This window comes from Oryx dammah, unplaced genomic scaffold (assembly GCF_014754425.2).
Source record: "Oryx dammah isolate SB20612 unplaced genomic scaffold, SCBI_Odam_1.1 HiC_scaffold_20, whole genome shotgun sequence".
NCBI lineage: Eukaryota > Metazoa > Chordata > Mammalia > Artiodactyla > Bovidae > Oryx > Oryx dammah.
Genome location: NW_024070204.1, coordinates 70,824,706 through 70,844,967, shown reverse-complemented (window position 1 = coordinate 70,844,967; position 20,262 = coordinate 70,824,706). Strand labels below are relative to the sequence as shown.

Sequence of the window (20,262 nt, the reverse complement as noted above, 5' to 3'; positions counted from 1 at the left end):
CTTTAATCTCAGCTGAATTTCTAACAGGTTCTACTCCTGAATTACTGTTGGAATCTAGTTAACAGACTGAATTTCTATCTTTTTGAATTGACTTAAGTAGGTAATACTTCCCTGTAATTCTCTGGCAGAGTTACAGTGGAGGTAGATTTTTGGTCACCATAGAAATAGAATACTAATTAAATTTAAGTACCATTCAAATAGGCGTACTATACTGAAGTTTTTCTGGGGACTTCCCTGGCAGTCCAGTCGGTAAGACTCTGTGCTGCCAAAGCAGGGGCCGTGGGTTTGTTCCCTGGTCTAGGAGCTAAGATTTCATGTTATACCGAGAGGCCAAAAATAAAGTGTTCTCCACTCCCACATCCTCACTGCCACAAAACAACCTAATTTAAGAATCCTAAAATCTATCTTCCTCAAGTTTCCTTAAAAGTTGATAAAGTACATACTAGAATCATAAGGTAAATTTAAAAATCTCATTTCACATCTGTATTTCAGATATTATAGAAAAGAAAGTGAAAGTTGCTCAGTCATGTCCGACTCTGTGACCCTGTGGACTGTAGCCTGCCAGGCTCCTCTGTCCATGGAATTCTCCAGGAAAGAATACTGAAGTGGGTAGCCATACCCTTCTCCAGGGGATTTCCCCAACCCAGGGACTGAACTGGTTCTTCTAAATTGCATTGCAGGCGGATTCTTTACTATCCGAGCCACCAGGTAAGAGCTCATGTTAAATTCATCCTACTGAATTAATTACAAGATTGCTAAATACTTCAGCTTAAAAAAAGAAAAACAACTATTGCTTCTGGCTACACGGGTCTTTGCTGCTGCATGGGCAACACCACAGCGGGGACGGTGGGGTCTGCTCTCTGGCGGCGGTGCATAGCTCTTCACCACGGGGGCTTCTCTTGATGCAGAGCATGGGCTCCGGTGCGCAGGCGTCAATAACTGCGCCTCCCAAGCTCTAGAGCACAGGTTCGGTAATGTGGCGCATGGGCTTAGGTGCGCAGCAGTATGCGGGATTTTCCCAGATCAGGGAACAAACCCATGTTTCCTGCATTAGCAGGTGGATTCTTTACCACTGAGCCACCAGGGAAACTCCAAATACTTTGTACTTTAACTATGAATCAAATAAGCATGTGGTAAAATTTAGGCTTAAATATATCTATATAAAAATTAGAAAAATGTTTTGGAAAATAAAAGTATTATTGGAATCATTCCAGATAAACATTCACGCTTCATTATGGAAATTTTAATTAATGACAACTGACACTAACCAAATACAAACATTTCATGATTTTAGTTTAAGTCTACATACGTGCCTTATAAAACAGTACTATCTGCAACACTGTAACTTTTACTTACATATCTACATTTCTGGCTATTGCACAATACACTTTTTCTGATGAAGCTATCATATAGATTTCACAATTTCTAAGAATAAAACAATATGAATGCTGCTCTAAGAACAAAAATGCTACCACCTTGTTCCGGTTACTCGTTTATAGTTGTCTTTGGAATGGACTGCTAAAATACTGACTCCCGAACCAATGTTCACTACCAGGAGCGGATAAGGATCATCCAGGTTAAAAGGCATCTTTTGGCACCTCTCAGGTTCTGAGGCATTAGCAAAATAATAGCACTCTGCTTGTCCATTGAAACTGACAGAATCTATATACAGCAAGCCCTTCACAAGGCAGTCAAGTTCATCCAGTTTGTGCAGGTGGAGGTTTCCAATCTGTAAACAAACCCCAAAAGAAGTTTTATAAAGTGAACCAAGGATAGCACTCAAAATACTTAACTATATAATTTTCATGTACTTCACAAAACTTCAAAACCAGCTACAACCCCAGCGGTTTTACTTGTTTTCTTTTGTAAAGGATTTTGAAGCCCCAAAATCTCTCAGGGGCTTCATTTAGTCCAGTCATTCTCAGGAGTGGTAGTATTAACTTCTAGAGGCATTCTGGAAATCTGTCGGGACATTTTAGTTTTCACCAAGATGGGGAGGAGGGAAGAATCAAACTAACATTTAGTGGGCAGGGACTTGGGTGGGGTACCAGATATCTGGAGTGGGTGGGCAGTTGTGCAAAACAAAGAATTAACCCTTTTTCTGCATTATCTTTGAACATTCTGACAGATATTTTTGTTCAGACAGTAGTAGAAAAATGTTTTTGATAACCTGAGCCTATGTAAACAAGTGTTTTATCTATCTATGTGTGTAAATACAGGGTATTTCTTACACGGTTTTAAATACATCCTCAATTTGCAAGGAATGCAACCGTCATATAAACTAAGAAGTGTTGCACTTTTGTTTGGAACTTTATCTTGTGTTGTTTAGCATCTTGGAGAGTTATATCACAATAGCAACACCACTTACATATTTGATTCTCCAATAAAACATGCTGTATCAATCTAGCATGTGTGGCTTTAGAAATTAAGATTTATATACATGCATAAGTGGGTGCTCAGTTGCTCAGTCCTGTCCAACTCTTTGTGATGGCAAGGACTACAGCCCACCAGGTTCCTCTATGCAGGGGATTTTCCAGGTGAGAATACTGGAGTGGGTTGCCATTACCTTCTCCAAGGGATCTTCCCGAACCAGGGATCAAACCTGTGTCTTCTGCGTCTCCTGCACTGCCAGGACTCTCTACCACTGAGCCACCTGGAAAGCCCTAGTCTATGTCCACACAAGCATCCAAATCTAACTGCTTCATTATGCCCTCCCGTGTGACCCTACCAGAGAATCTACCTACTTCTACTTACCGATATACAAAATTAATCAGTTATACCTTAATTTCCTATCTTTATATTATAGTTTTGGTACTAATGTGAAATTATTAAATTCACTTTTGGTTAGTAAAGAGTAGATTATATCTGCTATAAAAGATCTCAGCTTTGATAACGCTTTCCCATTCTCTAAGGACTTATCAGGTATCACTCCTGAGGATGCTTATCAGGTATCCTCTGGGTTTCCATGGCATCTCTTTTCATAGCAATAGTATTAATTACGATGCACGGTACTTCTATTTGTAATTCGCTTAACCATGTGGTCCAGGAAACTGTACTCTTTGCAGCCCAGTCTGTGTCTTATTCCTAGCTGAGTTCTCAGTGTCTAGCACAATAACCTAACAAATACTAGATGCTCAAATATTAGCTTAGTAAATGACTGAACACCAACAAAAACAAATATTATAAAACCTCATCACTAGAAAATACTAATATTTCTTTTAAGAAAAATTAGAACTCTGTAATTTGGATACCAGTATTTCCAATGGCTTGACAAGAGGTGGCTTCAAGGACACTCCTTTTGGCAAGAATACTGGCAACCATTAAGTATCACACATCCAAGCAAACTGGTTTCAAATTCATGAAATTTATGGTCAGATTACTCAATAAGCTGAATACAAATCAGTACTACTCATCATAAAAATTTTTAGTAAAAATGTATAGACTTTTAAGCTACCCCAAATTACAAGGTATTCACTTCTGTGAGCCATATAAGTGATCATTTATGCTCTATTAATAGATTTTTCTTACATGAATTTGAGAAATTCACAGGCACATTTAAACGGTCTTCTTTCACTTTTCACTTTCATACATTGGAGAAGGAAATGGCAACCCACTCCAGTGTTCTTGCCTGGAGAATCCCAGGGACGGGGAACCTGGTGGGCTGCCATCTATGGGGTCGCACAGAGTCGGACACGACTGAAGCGACTTAGCAGCAGCAGCAGTGTGCATATTTTCAAGAAAAACAAATTTCAGTAAATCTAAGTATCAACTTTTTAATCTTTGTTCTAATGGGAAGGACTGGAAGTTTGGCAAACCCCTACTAGCACAGAAATCAATGCTTGGATAATCCTCTTGCCACATCCAAATGACCCCCCCACCCCTCAACTTCAAGACTGGAATGTGGTGGGGTTGATGATATAAGACACAAGAAAAAAAGGGGTAATAGGAACTTCATTCAGGTGTCTATTAATCAAAACATACAGACTTCAGTTGGAGTCTGGGAAGATGGATGTCTTTAGGAGAGATGATTAGATTAATACTCAAAAAACCATGCAAACACAGAATAATAATATGAAAATATTTCAAGCCCCATTTATATCTGGCTTTGCACACTACCAAATTCATTGGAGTCTATGTCTACTGTTAACTTTGTAGCAATTCCTAAGCTTACCAGATTTTACCAAATATTATGTATAACAGGCCCAACTCTGGCCAATTTTTACTCACTGTAAAAGGTTTTTAAATGGTCCAATCAAAAGTAAGTCATGTAGATGAATGGATAAATAAGTTGTACATATTTACAATGGAATATTACTCAGCCACAAAAAGGAACGAATTTGATCAGTGGAGGAAGCACAAGCTGGAATCAAGATTACCAGGAGAAATATCAATAACCTCAGATATGCAGATGACACCACCCTTATGGCAGAAAGTGAAGAGGAACTAAAGAGCCTCTTGATGAAAGTGAAAGAGGAGAGTGAAAAAGTTGGCTTAAAGCTCAACACTCAGAAAACGAAGATCATAGCATCTGGTCCCATCACTTCATGGGAAATAGATAGGAAACAGTGGCTAACTTTATTTTTCTGGGCTCCAAAATCACTGCAGATGGTGACTGCAGCCATGAAATTAAAAGACACTTACTCCTTGGAAGGAAAGTTATGACCAACCTAAACAGCATATTGAAAAGCAGAGACATTACTTTGTCAACAAAGGTCCATCTAGTCAAGGCTATGGTTTTTCCAGTGGTCATGTACGGATGTGAGTTGGACTATTAAAGAAAGCTGAGCACTGAAGAATTGATGCTTTTGAACTGTGGTGTTGGAGAAGACTCCTGAAAGTCCCTTGGACTGCAAGGAGATCCAACCAGTCCATTCTAAAGGAGATCAGTCCTGGGTGTTCATTGTAAGGACTGATGTTGAAGCTGAAACTCTAATACTTTGGCCACCTGATGTGAAGAGCTGACTCACTGGAAAAGACCCTGATGCTGGGAAAGATTGAGGGCAGGAGGAGAAGAGGATGACAGAGGATGAGATGGTTGGATGGCATCACTGACTCAACGGACATGGAAGTTGGTGATGGACAGGGAGGCCTGGCATGCTGCAGTTCATGGGGTCGCAAAGAGTCGGACACAACTGAGCAACTGAACTGAACTGAGTGAGGCAGATGAACCTAGAGCCTGTTTTACACAGTGAACTAAGTCAAAAGCAGAAAGACAAATATCATGTATTAATGCATATATATGGAATCGAGAAAAATGGTACTGATGTATCTATCTGCAGGGTAGCTATCCAGACACAGATATAGAGAACAGCCCTGTGTACACAGCTGGGGAAGGAGCGGGTGGGAAGAGCTGAGAGAGCTCCAGTGAAACATGGGCACTGTGTGTGTGCTGTCGCCTCTGACTCTGCAGCTCAATGGACCACAGCCTGCCAGGTTCCTGTCCCTGGGATTTTCCAGGCAAGAATACTGGGGTGGGTTGCCATTTCCTACTCCAGGGGATCTTCCCAACCCAGGGATCGAACCCGTGTCTCTTGCGTCACCTCCACTAGAAGGCGGATTCTTTACCATGCCAATGTAAAATAGACAGACACCGGGAATTTGCTGTATGACACACGGAGCTCAACCTGGTGCTCTGTGACAACCAAGAGGGGTAGGAGGGAGGCCCTAGAGGGAGTGGACATATGTATCCCTATGGGTAATCCATGCTGATGTACGGCAAAAACCAACACAACATTGTAAAGCAAATATCCTAACAAAAATTTAAAAAAAAAAAAAGGGCAAGTCAAGAATATATATTTCCTCTGTATCAGCACAGAGAACCAGTCCAAGGAACATACCAGACAGAAACCAAGCCTCATATTTTAAAAACTGAAGAGAGCGGGTATCAATTTTTGCCTCTGAGTGAAATACCTACTGTGCGAAAATCTTTTTCAAACTTGTAAGCACCACCTCCTGTAGCACATAGCACCGTGTGTAATGTGGAGAAGTTTTTATCTCTTCCCATTTGGATAAAAGTAGGCAGGTCCTGGGTTGGAAATCTGATAAAGTGCAAGTTCCCTCTCCGGCCAAAAAGCGTTAAATCTTTCAGTTCAAGGTGTACATCCCGAATACCAGTGGACCCATATGCTACATTAGAAGTCAAATATTTCCGGATACTTTTTAAGCTCTCAACTTCTTCTTGTTCTTCCTCTGCTGTGATATCAATGGGTTCAAAATATGACAGCTTTACCAGAGTTCCCCCGATGTCCATGCCAAACCACGGGAAAGCTGTGGATAAAAAATAAAAATATATATCTTGATTTTGGAAATACAAATTAGGAACTAGTTAATTAGCCACAAACTTTATTTACTGTGAACCATCCACTCAGTAAACTTATGAGGTAAGACACATCTTCCATGTACAACTCACCCTTTTCCCTTCAAAGTATTACTCTGTGCATTTTCTAAAAACCCTGAAACCGAGGATTCCTGGATCCCAAGGGCCATTTAATTCTTGCTCTGTGACAACCTAGAGGGGTGGGCGGGAGGCTCAAGAGGGAGTGGACATATGTACACCTATGGATAATCCCTGCTGATGTACGGCAAAAACCATACATCACACAGCTGTCACAGGTCGGCATTTCTTTTCATTTATTATATACTTATCATGTGCTCCAGGAGATTAAGACAAAACAGGACCAATTTTGTCTTACTAGTAATATGTCATCACCTTTTGAAAATGTTTCTAAAAAGATGTTAATGTAATAAAATTGGTCTAGAATCATGTCAAGTAACCTAAAAGAAAAGAACCTCCTTCTAAGAACCTTTTTTCTTTGCTCATTAAACTTAAAATAGGCTTCTTTAAGGGCCTCTGGTTAAGGAAAATCAGCTGTTGATAACGTTGAAGGTAAACCTACCTGGCGACAGGCACACGTGGGTAGGTAGCATCATCTGGACTTGGGACCTGGCACTCTTACTAACTGGGCTGTATGACACTGGAAAAACCATTAACCTGTCAAAACCTTAGTTTCCTTAAGGTCTGTCTTCTCTGGGATCTTAATCATCATGACAGTGAATGAAAACTAATTTCATAGTTAAGATACATAAATTACAAAATGCCTAACAGCAGGTATTTACCAGTTCATTATGTATAAGTTGTCAAGGATAAGTAGTTCCCTCTAAATTCTACTTTGTTTCTTCAACATTCATATTTGCTTGATATGAGTGTACCATTAGAAACTGGGAACATCAGTTCAACGAGAAAGGGTTCTATACATTTCTCCGTACAGGCACTATGCTTTTGTCACCTATAGATTTGTATAAACAACTCAGATGCTGAAGAAACTAAAGTTTCTCAGTTTTGTCAGGTGGCTAGCAATGGAGGCCATCTTAAATAAATTTAAAAAATAGAGTCAGCTCTTAAAGGAGGGGTCACTGGAGACGCTATAATGCAGATCATGACGTTTTAGTAACCATAACATACAAACTAGAACATGATAGCGCCCTGCTTTCCTGCACAGAGATCCCTTCAGTTCAGCAGAGTTCTAGAATTTATTTCCTTTTGCTAGAGAAGCAATCACCATTCAAAAAGTATGGAGGAGGCAATCAGAATACAGAAAATATATGTTCTTAATTATGATCCACTCCTTTCATTCTAGTAAGTGATCTAATTGCCAGTGCCATTAAGGCAAATATTTAAGCTGGTTACTCTGTCACTAACCAAAGTGAGAGGGAGAATGGCCACGAAATTAAACTTTATTTACTTGCAATAAAACTACAAAGTTAAGTACAACCACAGGCCTACTGATAGTTCCAAGAGGTAAGAAAAATATCACTTTCTAAAGAAACCAGGCAAATCTCTCTATCAATAGCTTTGTTGCTTCTAGCCTAGGGACAGGTTAAAAGTAGGTTACAATGCAAAAGCATCCTACTTCCTACATATAGCCTAAGCATTTCTCATTCTTTCGAGAATAAAACTCCCCACTGTCAAGGTGGGAAAAAAAAACCCCAAATACACATCTAATGAACAAAATACACAATCTAAATAACTCCTCTAATGATGGCAAATAAACATTACCTTCTCCAGTCTTTGAGCATTTCCTAGAATCTCTCAACATCTGTTTATGTGACCCTCCAAAGAACAGGAGTTTCTACTCTATTTCTGACCTAAGCCCAAGAGAACTGCTCTATCAGTCCCCACTCAGTAACAAAAATATCCAGAACCACCTTAAGCAGAGTGCTACCTACTAGGCAGATTATGTATGCCAAAGAAGAAAACTGAGTATCTTTTCAGATAATTAAACAGAAGATATTCTAGCCACAAGGGCAGACTGTTTATTTCCAACGAGCTGTGCAGGAGTTTCCTAGTGGCCTACTGGTTAGGATTCCCAGCTTTCATTGCCATGGTCAGAGTTCAATTCCTGGTTGGGGAACCAAGCAAAGCAAAAAGCTGCTTGGTGTGGCCAAAACTAACTAACTAAATAAAAGTTTGGTTTTTCATTAAGTGTTGGTAAGGGTAGGGGAGAAGCATTATAGAGCTATTTAATTGCGACTGGCCACATGCAGATTTTAGCCCAAAGGGATACTATGCCAAACTAGATTTAATTGTTCTTTAGCAGAAAGAGAAGGCAAAAGCTGAAAATGTTCAAAACATTAGTGGATTATTTTAAGGAACAAAATTCTAAACTGGATACGTGCACTAGTAAATTCCAGATATGGCTCTCAAGTTCTTGAATAAAAGGCATTTCACTCTTTCCAAGAATCATTCCAAATAAAAGTACTGTTTTAAAACAGACTATGAAAATAAACCATTTTCACAGCTTCAGTATTATAATTCCTCAGACAAGCTTCAGAAGATCTCCCCCGTTTTGATAAATTAGTTACATCTCAAGGGATATCAGAAACTATCACCTTCAACTGCACCTTACCATCTGTTTGAAGTAATTCTTCCTAAGTAGTGACTCAGTTTATAAACAGGCCAAATTACACAGAAGCAAACAGCACACGTATGCTACATACTTCCCTCTGTTCTAGACAGAACCTTCAGGTATCTGACTGCTTGGATCAGCAAAGCATGCATACAAACCTACACTGCACCACATTATAATATGTATATAAATGGGGCGGGGGGGCAGGGAGGATGTACTGTACTGGGTCTTCACTGCGGGATGTGGGCTTAGTTGTCCTGCAGCAGCTGGGCTCTTAAGTTCCCCAACCAGGACAGAACCTGGGCCCACAGCAGTGAAAGCCCAGAATTTTAACCACGGGACAGCCAGGGAATTCCTTTATATATAAAACTTTTTATTATCACCTTGCTAATCATGCTGCATGCCATACAGGTAACCAAAACAAAGGCTGACCCCTAAGTTAGAAAGTTATGTGAGCTAAGATACAGAGGACCACCACTGTTGAGATGTTTATTACCTATTATTTAAGTAGAGTGAAGAGCACAAGTAAAGGTAAAGCAAATATTGCCACCGTTTTGGTTTTAGGAAAAAATTTTCATTCATGTTTTACTTCATCCTTCTGCTGGAGTTAAATTAATACACAATTTCAAATGCTCATCCTTTAGTTATACAATCTAGAGGATGAATTCCTTTTCTTCTTTTCTGCTTAAATACATGCATGCGGTTTATAAGCTGGTATATTATTAGTGATATATTAAAAAAAACCAATGTTTTCTAACACTTATCTAACTGTTAAGAAAGTGTGCTACACCGAAGTCACTTGCTTAACTAGTATGAGACACACACTATGCGTTATTAGTGCCCCTCTAAGAGTAAACAACGCAGGGCATGGACACAGTGCCTTACATACCAGGTGCTCACTAAAGTTATAATCAAAGAAAGAAGCCCTACACAAGAACTCAAAACAAAACAAAACGAATATTTCTTTAGCTAACCTGAGTGGTTTGAAACATCAGAAATATTGTCCAGGGATTTCCCTGGCAGTCCAGTGCTTAAGACTCGGAGCTCCCACCCAATGCAGGGGGCAAGGGTTCCATCCCTGGTCTGGGAACTAAGACCCCACATGCTGCGCAGCTTGGGCCAAAAAACAAAGAAAAAATACTTTCCATATATATATATATATATATGTATGTATGTATTTATCCACAACAGTTCATAGTTGAAATGCTTTCTTTGCCACCACACAAAAACAAGATAAACTGAGTACACAGTGCAGTCATCTTCCGCATATTAGAAACTGGAAATGTTATTTCAGGCTTCTAAATCACATTAACTGACTTTTTCAGCATAATTAATGGTCTCACAATGTACCACAACGTAGTAATAAGTAAATTACTCCTAAAAAACTAGGTGATCTTATGGTTGCCAGGGAAGAGGGAGAAGGATTCCTAGGGAGTTTGGGATGGACACATACACACTGCTATATTTAAAATGGATAACCAACAAGGATCTACTGTATAGGGCATGGAATTCTGCTCCATGTTATGCGGCAGCCTAGATGGGAGGTGGGTTTGGGGCAGAATGGCTGAGCTGCTCTGCTGTGCACCAGAAACTACCACAACTTTGTCAGTGGGTTATACCCCCACTACAAAAAGTTAAAAAATGAAATAAAAAAAAAAAACACATAAAAATAGGTATTAGTCCTCAACTTGTTTATTTTATAAACCCTAAATTATCATCTTTGCTAAATATGAAACACCTTTGACAGAGATGGTATCCACACTTGATTACAAGTTTGCCCAATCTAAGTAATCAAACCATTGTTGGGGCAAAAATAAAATACCACAGGGTCAGAATATATGCTTGTCATGGTTAAACCCACTTTCCTAAATGGAAATTCTAAAACAAGCTGAGAAAACCTGTGTTGAAGGAAGATGTCCAACTGTTCTACTTTACAGTGTCTGTTTAAGATTCATTTGATTTAGCAAATGTTAAATTAGAAGTGTTTCTATATTACTGTCATTAAAGCCTTCACATCACTATTTTATACACTGATGAAGGAGAACTCTTTATCTACCATTCTTTTAAAAAAATCATTGTTTAAAAAATGTTTTAGGGGACTTCCCTGGTGGCTCAGTGGCTAAGACTCTGCACTCACACAATGCAGCAGGCTAGGTTCAACCCCTGGTTGGGTAACTTGAGACCCAGCTGCAATTAAAGACCCAAAGCAGCCAAATAAACATTAAAAAAAAAAAAAAGTGTTTTAGTTTGCAGAAACTACCAGATCAGAAAGGTTTGTGCTTCCTTAAGTATGCAGACTATGCCCTACAGGTGCAAAAAAAAAAAAAAAAAAACAAACCAAAACGCAGGACTATGAGTCAGGAGCCCGAGGGCATCGAACTTCATTTATCATAGAGTAGGTCGGTGCAGCCTCGGAAAAGTTACTCTGGTGCCCAGGAAGTTCAATTTCCTCAGCATTAAAACAAAACTAAATTATCTCACATTTAAATGACAATAAGCAGATTTCAGAGTGCTTCGGAATGTTGACTCTCCACGGAGGTTTTCAAAAACCGGAGGGGCGGTAAAAGGCAAGATCGTGCTCCGTTTTTACAGCAAGAGATTTCCTAGAACTGTTAGGAGAATCACACGACACTGTAAAATGGCAAAATTCCAATACAATTCTAAGACAGAAGCATGCATCCCGTATTCCTAGTGGCCCTGAAGAATGGATTTCAAGTATGACAATCGCTGAGTGATTAAATAAGGCATTTATAGAAGTTTTAAATAGTCTAAAAATAAAACGAAGCAAATAAAAGCGACCTACTCTTTAAATACGGGGAAAAAAAATTTTAAGTACATGCTCTATAGTCTTAAAAAATCTCTATGAGTAGTCACCAAAACATTCTTAGAGGTCTGCTCTGAGTGGCGGGAATACTGGTAGTTTTGCTCTTTTAACAACCATGAACTATTTGTCATTCTAAATAGAAGCACACTACGGTAATCACCCACCGGTAGGTTACACGCACGTGTGTTTAAAAGCTCTAATTATAACAACAGTGACAACTCCCGGGAACCGTGGATTTCAAAGGACACAAGCAAAAAAACTCAGAGATTTAAAAAAAAAAAAAAAGTTATAAATGTCCCCGCGCAATTTAACAGCCGTGACCACCAGTTTGCAGCTTTACTTCAGAGGAAGCTGGGAGCGCCGACTGGTAGCTCTAATCTTGCCTGCCAAACACCGAAACAAAAATTCCCGCTTGCACCTCCCAGATCTCAGGAGGAAGTGCGAGAAAAGGCCAGGGGGGCGGCAAGCTCTCGCCAGCTGAGCTTAGGGGGATGGGAAGAAAGCCTGGAACCGGGTGTCGAAAATATCTCTCCGCCCCCATCCCAAGCGCGGTGCCGGCGGGAGCAACCCGTTTCGAAGCAGGCCGCCCGGCCAAGGGCTTTCCAGACGCGGCCTGACGTGCTCTCCCAACCCGACGAGCCCAAACCCCCATCTTACAGGGTTTCTTGGCATCCTTGATCTTCATGGCGTCTGCCTGAGGGGCGAGGGGTAGCCTCTGGTCCGGCGCGCGGAGGGCAGTAGCTGCGACTCCAGAGATGGCTCTGGGCCGCGCGGGGAGGCCGGGCCGGTTCCTCCCCTCGGGCCGGGCTGGGCGGGCCAAGGGCGGGGCGGCGGCGCCTAAAGCTAGGCCCGGCCCAAGGGGCGGCCCCCCACCCCCGCGAGGGGCGGCCGGGACCGAGCAAGCAGGGGCAGGCCGCCGGCCTCGCCGATCCGGGGCCCCGCCGCCGCGCCAAACAAAAGGCCCCGGTCCTCTGAGCCGCCGCCGCCGCCGCCGCTGCACTGAGAACCAGCCCGCCCAGGCCCAGCTCCCACGTGATGCGAGCCCCCACCTCTCTCTGCTCTTCGCCCGGCTGCTGGGGATTGTAGTTTCCCGTGTGGCGAGGGCCCACTCTCAGGCTACAGTCCTGCAGATGTACTACAAAACCCAGGATGCATCGCGGGCCCTCCTCCGAGGCCCCTGCGCTTCCGGAGGTGGCCTCAGAGTGGTCCCAGAGAGAAGGGGGCGGGGCTTTAATCACGCCAGCGACGAGGCAACCAATGGAGACTGATATGGGCGGGCTTCGGAAGTCCAACTCGCTAGCCTCGCCCGGCAGTGGATAGAGGAGGGGAAGGAACTCTTTGCTGGTGCTGTCATGGCAGTCTTGCAAGTTGCAGATTTCCCCTGGAGGCAGAAAATGTGGTCAGTGTGCCAGAGAAAACGCTATAAGTACAGGGCTCTAGAGTCGCTCTTTAAAAATGCCGGTAAATACATTTGTAAATTAAAGTCATTCACGAAGAAATCCGCTGGCTTAATAGACACTTCGAATGCTGGAGTTGGGATGATGATGATAGTCATAGTAATGGCAATAACATTAATAAGTACCATTTACTTCAGTAACCATTCTACCAACAGTCATGCGCACTCTGCTAAGCACTTTTGGGGAATTATTTAATTCAGTATCTTTGTGAAGTGTGTGCAATTATTTATCACTCATTTTGAAGAAACAGGTTCTGAGAAGTTGTCACTTGCAGAGAATGCGCCTTTTGCTGTGGTTCCATGTCCCCTCAGCTCCCTTCTTCCAAAGGGAAGACTAACTCCCAGAGAAAAAAGTGCCCTTGTTTGCACTCCTTCCCCTGTACCTTCTGGGTTCTGAGTCCTCTGGAATGGGGAGGGACAACTTGGAGGGGAAGGTCTTCTCCTGGGCTCCCCTCCCCCAGTTAGCTGATCAGGAATTTAGTGACTGTGGCAGTAAATGGTTTGAGAGTTGGCAATGGAGGACTGAGGCTTACTGCACCTTCTTTGTGGAGATTATGACAAGGATTGTGAATAAGAACTGGAAGGGACACAAACCATCATTTAGGGAGCACATACGAAGAGCTAGCAGTTTACAAGTTTCTTTTCTTACTTAAATTAAGTTTAATCCTTATCACCCTTTGAAATATAATGATTAAAAATTCAAACTTGTTCACTTCTTGGTTCTACAAATTGATTATAAATTTGGGCAAATTACTTCATCTCTTCGATTCTCATTGGGAATAATGATCCCTAAAAATAGGATAGGGATGAGGACTGATGGAAGAACGCATGTAAATTGCTTACCTCTGTCCAATAGGAAGTGATCAGCAAAGGATGACTGTGTTTTTATTGCCATCATTGTGCTTATTGTAAAGATAAAGGAGAAAGGTTAAGTATCTAGACTCTTTGTCCAAGGTAATTACTTAGAATTGGATTCCAGGTCTGATTGGTGCTTTGCAGTTCCTTATCTTTTGTTATTTTGATCCCTGTTTCCACATTTATTATTTAGAAATATATTTTTATGTGTATTTTTAGTAGATACATTTTTCTGAACTCTCAAATGTGTGACCTGGTAACTTAGAACCTTGAGTAGTAGACTTTAACCTCCCCCACCCCCCATCACATACACACACCCCTGAGGTTACCCCATTCTATACAGAATTCTCTTATGCTTGAATAGTTCTATTTTCCCACTTTTTTTTTTTTTAGTGAGAGCTGTGACTTCTGGTTTGACATGGTTCCAAGGAGTGTTCACTATCTAATATGATTCACTGTCTGCTTAAGTCTAGTGTGCACACTCTGTTGTCTACCAACAGACATCTTTCATTGGTTTGTGCCTTATTTGGTGGCATCATCTTGGAAGTCAAAGGGGAAGTGACACCTTTGCCTTGTGATAGGCTGCCCATGGACCAGAAGGAAAGCGAGCTGGAAATGAGAGTCATAAGAATTTGGATACAGGCTTTTGCTAGTTTCTGTGGCCATACATGGATGGCTTAGTTTAATTTAGCTTTAACATTAGACTTACATTTGTGATGTCACATGTGAGAAAAACACTGACTTTCAAATACAAGTAGAATTCTAGTCTTAGATCAGCCTTGGAATTTCTGTATGACCCTGGGAAAGTCCTTTCTCCTCTCTGGGTTCAAGTTACTCATCTGTAAAATGAAACAGTTGTTTGATATTTCTTCTATCTCTGAATTAAAGTTCATTAACATATGTCCCTTTTTTAGGAGTGATAGGAGATGAGTTCCACTACGTTTTTCTTTTAGGTTTTCTCCAGTGTTACTGAAACTGACAGGTCACGTCGCTTCAGTTTCTGGCCAGAGTCTTCTGCAGCCCCTTCGGCTGTCGGCCCCAATCTCTCCCTCCGGCTGTTGGGTTCACTGTATTTTCTCTTTTCCCTAGCATGTCCTCAGCACCCATCCTGGCAGAGTAACTGCAGGAGCTGCGAGGAAAATCTAAAGGGTCCAAGAGAAGTTCTTTTTTTTTTTTTAATATTTGATTATTTAATTTGGCTGTGCTGGGTCTTTGTTGCTGTGCGCGGGCTTTCTGTAGTTGTGGCGAGCAGGGGCTACTCTCTACTTATGTTTCACAGGCTTCTTATTGTGGTGGCTTCTCTTGTTGCAGAGCACAGGCTGTAGCGCTCATGAGTTTCAGTAGTTGTGGCTCCTGGGCTCAGTAACTGTGGGACAAGGGCTCAGTTGCCCTGCAGCACGTGGGATATTCCCAAACCACGGACTGAACCAGTGTCCGCTACATTACAAGGCAGATTCTTAACCACTGGACCACCAGGTAAGCCCCCAAGCGAAGTTCTTGACCTGAGCACTTCCTGTCTCAATACATATTGTCTCCCGAAAACAATCCACCCCATGATGCAGCGTGATAGAGGAGACCTGACACACCCTCCTCCTGCTTTAGTGAGTGTGTCTCCATAGAGACAGGCGGTAGGTGGTACCTAGTGATGATTATGGGGTCTCCTGGTATGAAGAAAACACACACACACACACACGAATACACACACATTCTAGCTTCAAAGCCCAGACCAAGCTTGTAACAATGGATTCTGTCTCTAATTAGATGGTTAAGAACAAGCTCCAGTCAGTCCTTGAATCTACAGAATCAAACCAGCGTCTCGCCACGCGGAGCATCATTCGTATAAGCGTCATCAGCATCACCATAATCACCATCATGACAGCGGAAACAGTTCTGTCCAACAAATAGTAATTGAGTTCTGACCATGTTCTGAATCCTGCAGTCCATGCTGGCGGAGCGGGTGGTAAGAGAGAGAGAAACAATAAGTTGAATCAGTAAACAGGAATATGCTGTGTAAGTGATGTAAAGGAAATAACCAGGACCATGTGCTGGAGGGTGCCTGGGGTTGCAGGAGAATACTTTGGATGGTCAGAGAAGGCTTCTCTGAGGAGGTGGAGTACGAGCTGAGATTCCTGTAAATTGCTCGGGAGGACAGAGTTGTGGATGCTACTGAAGGTAGTTTTGGTTGGAGAGACAGAAGCAGAATGTGGGGAGTAGAGAGCAAGAAGTAAAGTGATCAGAAGTGGAGTTGGAGACGTGGGTCTGCTGGGCCTTGAGAACCACTGGAGGACTTTAAGCAGGGGAGTGACATGACCTATGATTATAGAAGGCTACTCTGGCTGCTTTGTGAAAAATGGGTGGATTGGAGACGTGCCATGACTTGTAAAGACTGATCACCTCAAGTTTCTCCACTATATCTCCCTGGCCCTACGTGGAATCAGTTACCAAGTCTGTAGTGGAGTGGGGAGCTCCCAGAGCACTCTGGGAACTGTGGGGCAGGATGAGCTTGAATCAATGTGGTGGCAGCAAAGAGGGAGAGAAGTGCTCCAATCAAGAACTTCATTTAACCATTGCTTATGGAGCTCCTACAGTGTGCCAGGCACAGTTCTAGCGGTGAGAGATACAGTGAAGATCAGGACAAAGCCCCCACTGTCCTGGAGGTTATGCTCTACTGGGGAAATAGACAGTAAACAAGGAGGCTGCTATATAGTAGTATGTTCGAGAATATAACTTTGAAAGTATATTTAAATAGTATGGATCTTCCCTGATAATTCAGCTTGTAAAGAATCCACCTGCAATGCAGGAGACTCTGGTTCGATCCCTGGGTCAGGAAAATCTGCTGAAGAAGGGATGAGCCAGCCCACTCCAGTATTCTTGGGCTTCTCTGGTGGCTCAGATGGTAAAGAATCCGCCTGGAATGTGGGAGACCTGGATTCGACCCCTGATTTGGGAAGATACCTTGGAGAAGGAAATGGCTACCCACTCCAGTATTCTGGCCCGGAGAAATCCATGGACTGTGTAGAGTTGGACATGATGGAGTGGCTTTCACTTTAGATAGTATAAATGCTGTGAAGATACTAATGCAGTATGAGGGATTGAGAATGATGGGCTCTTTGAGACAGAGTGGTAATTGAGGATAAATTAGATGAAGTAGATGGGGAGAAGGAAAAGGGAGGCTGGAAGGGTAAGTTTTAGGGTTTCAGCTTGAGCTCTGGGGTGTATGGTAGTGTCACTTGCAAAGAAAGGGGTCATGAGGAGTAATTGGATGGAAAATTAGGAGTTCTGCCTTGGCCTTATTGATCCTCCAGGATCATCCTCTCCTCAGATGGGAGGTGTAATGCAGGCTTTGTCATAGGCGTCAACTTGTTTCAGTAGTTGATTGGTTGCATTTTAGAGGCTTCTCCAGCTAGGGTGTCACATACTCCTGCCCTGCCCAGGGACAGGTCCTCCTGGGTATTTCCTTGTGGGAACAGGGAACTGCCTTTCTCTGGAGCTCTGCTCTGCCTGCTGATCCCCACCCCCTGGCTCATTAACCTCAACAAGTTCAGATAGGAGCTCTTCATCCTCCTACCACCTCCTTTCTTGCCTGCTCACTTTCCTAAAGGCCCTGCCTCAGTCAGTGGTACCAGCTTCCACCCACTTGCCCAACACAGAGAGTTGGGAGTCATCCTGGACTCCTCTCTCCCCTGCACAGTCTGCATCAGCCAGTCACCCCATCCTTTTGCTCTTATCCTCGTATCTATTCCTTGCTGTCTAACCTCACTGCTCTCACCTGAGCACCAGCCTCTTCATCTCACATTTATACTCTTAAAGGTCCTTCCTGCCTCTTGGCTGGCTTTATCCCATCTACCCTCCTTAGAGATGCCAGAATGAGTTTTCTCCAAAGCACACCAGACAGTTTTATTTTTGGGGCTTAGAACCCTGCCTGTCCCATGGTGCATTTCTCTGGATAAAATCCCATTCTAGGACATAAGACACATCGTGATGCTGGGAACCTCTTTAGCTGTATCTCTTTCATCTGGGCAACCCTCACTATATACTCTGATAAGACAAAACTGCTTGTAGCAAACCGAGTACATGCTGCTGCCCCACACTCTGCATGTATAGCCTCTCTTCTTGAGTTCCTATTGACCACCTATTTATACTTTAAAACCCAACCCAGAAATCCCCTCCTTTGGAAAGACTTCCTCTTTGCTACTTCCAGTCCCTGTACAGGCTTCAGTCTTCACTACTCATTGCATAATAATATAGTGATCCATTTACTCTCCTGTCTATTTAATACCTGATGAACTCTTCAAGGGCTTGGGTTGTAGCTTATTCTGCTTAGTATCCACAAGCCTAGCATGGAGTCTGATCCAGAAAGTTGGCTCACAAATAATTAGACTCGATGAGTTTGGGTTTAAGTCCTTCAGATGCAACCTAGGAACTCTCATTCTTCTAGAAACTTCCAGCAACCAAGAATTATTGGCAACAAAGGCAATTTAGTAGGAGTGAATCATTGTACTTTATGAGGGAGAAGAACATATGGCCTGGGAGCCATCATGTATTTCCTAACACCATGTTTAATCAGGGCCAACTCTAATTACAGATGGGTGTCTTCCAGGCCTGGGACACCTACGCAGGGGTATTCATCAAAGCTTTTTCAAAATTAGAGCAGAGTGCAATGGTTAAAATCTAGATATCACAATCCAACAGGGCTAGGTCCTGATCTCTAATTGGTTGTGAAACTTTGGAGTGGCAACTTTTCCTCTCTATGTCTTAGTTTCCTCATCTGTAAAATGAGAATAAAAATGACTCTCAAATCTCTGGGTTAGGACTCCGCCGCCCTTTTACTGTCAAAGGTGCAGGTTCAATCCCTGGTCAGGGAACTAAGATCCCACAAGATGGGAGGCAAGCCCCAAAATAAATGGTTCTTCAGCCTTTGCGAAAATGAAGTGACTTCCTACATCTAAAGTGCTTGAGAGCTTTGTTGGTGACTATTAGAAGGACAGAGCATTCATGCTGATAGTTAAGTCTTTGTTTAAATGTCTCTTCTGGCTTCCCAGGTAGCCTAGTGGTAAAGAATCTGCCCACTAAAGCAAAAGACATAAGAGACTCGGGTTTGATCCCTGGGTCAGGAAGATCCCCTGGAGGAGGGCATGGCAACCCACTCTGGTATTCTTGCCTGGAGAATCTCATGGATAGGGGAGCCTGGTAAGCTACAGTCTGTAGGGTCGCCAAGAGTTGGAAATGACTGAAGTGGCTTAGCAGTCACATTGCTCTTACTGGTGAACACAAGCAGACTAGACTAGGGTGCCTGTTTGGCTATCTTAGAAAACTTTAGGACTTTTGTTCATAGCGTTCATCATGATACTATTTGCATCATATTTCATCTGACTTCCTCACTCAGCTCAGAAAGACCCCAGAGGGCAAGGACTATATCTTTTAATCCTTAACTCAAGACAGTTCCTCACACAGAGGAAGCTCTCACTGAATATTTGAATGAGCAAATCTTTCTTACTGGAAAGCTACCTTGGCGTGGAGTGTGTGTGTGTGTGTGTGTGTGTGTGTATTTTAGAAGAGAAAGCATGGGTAGAAAGTCCATGGTGATCGAGAGGAGGGGCAGGCTCTGGTTAGCAAGTTCTGCACCAGTATAAAGAGAGATTAAGAGCACTTGAGGACACGCCCCAGCATCACAAGATTTTTAAAGCTGTCACTGCCTTAGGCTGTGAGGCCAGTGTGTATAATAAGAATAGTTTGCACAGTTCTGCTTCAGAAATCAGAGCTCTGAGCCAGCTAGCCAGCAAGAATAGCTTTCTGAAGATTGGAGCCTCGTGAAAATTCCCAAACTGGGGAATTATTAAAAAAAAAAAAAAAAGGTTTATTTGCTATCTTTGAAAAGCAGGATTAAAAAAAGAAAGAAAAAACCTTCTCAATATTCTCTTCATCTGCAATACAAATGATCAGGCACTTCCTGTGCACAGCCCACAGAGGAGAGGAAGCAGGAGCGAGGAATAAACCAGGTGCTTCATAGGAAGTTATTGGCTAAGACATGAAGAGTAAGGAGTTCAGTGTGGTCGCCAGACTAATGCTAATCTAAGTGTGGGGCACAGGTGGGTGCCAGTCCCACCTGTCTGTGATGAACTCCCAATGTGATAGGAGCTTACTGCAGAATGTACATCAGCTACATTGCTAGGCACATTGTTTCTGGTTCAGTGGAAATTTTTTTCATGGCAAGACATGCT

The 20,262-nt window shown here is 42.5% G+C and overlaps 1 protein-coding gene across 1 annotated transcript in view; it reads right to left on the bottom strand.

Moving 5' to 3' along the window:
• Positions 1-12,714, bottom strand: part of PANK3 (pantothenate kinase 3) — a 27,367-nt gene extending 14,653 nt beyond the window's left edge. Inside the window, exons 1-3 of the mRNA XM_040262792.1 lie at positions 12,388-12,714; positions 5,915-6,267; positions 1,476-1,729 (exon numbers count right to left, since the gene is read on the bottom strand). Coding sequence (XP_040118726.1) covers positions 1,476-1,729; positions 5,915-6,267; positions 12,388-12,415 — 635 coding nt within the window. The 5' untranslated portion in view covers positions 12,416-12,714. The remainder of the gene's footprint in view (positions 1-1,475; positions 1,730-5,914; positions 6,268-12,387) is intronic.
• Positions 12,715-20,262: the final 7,548 nt, after the last annotated feature.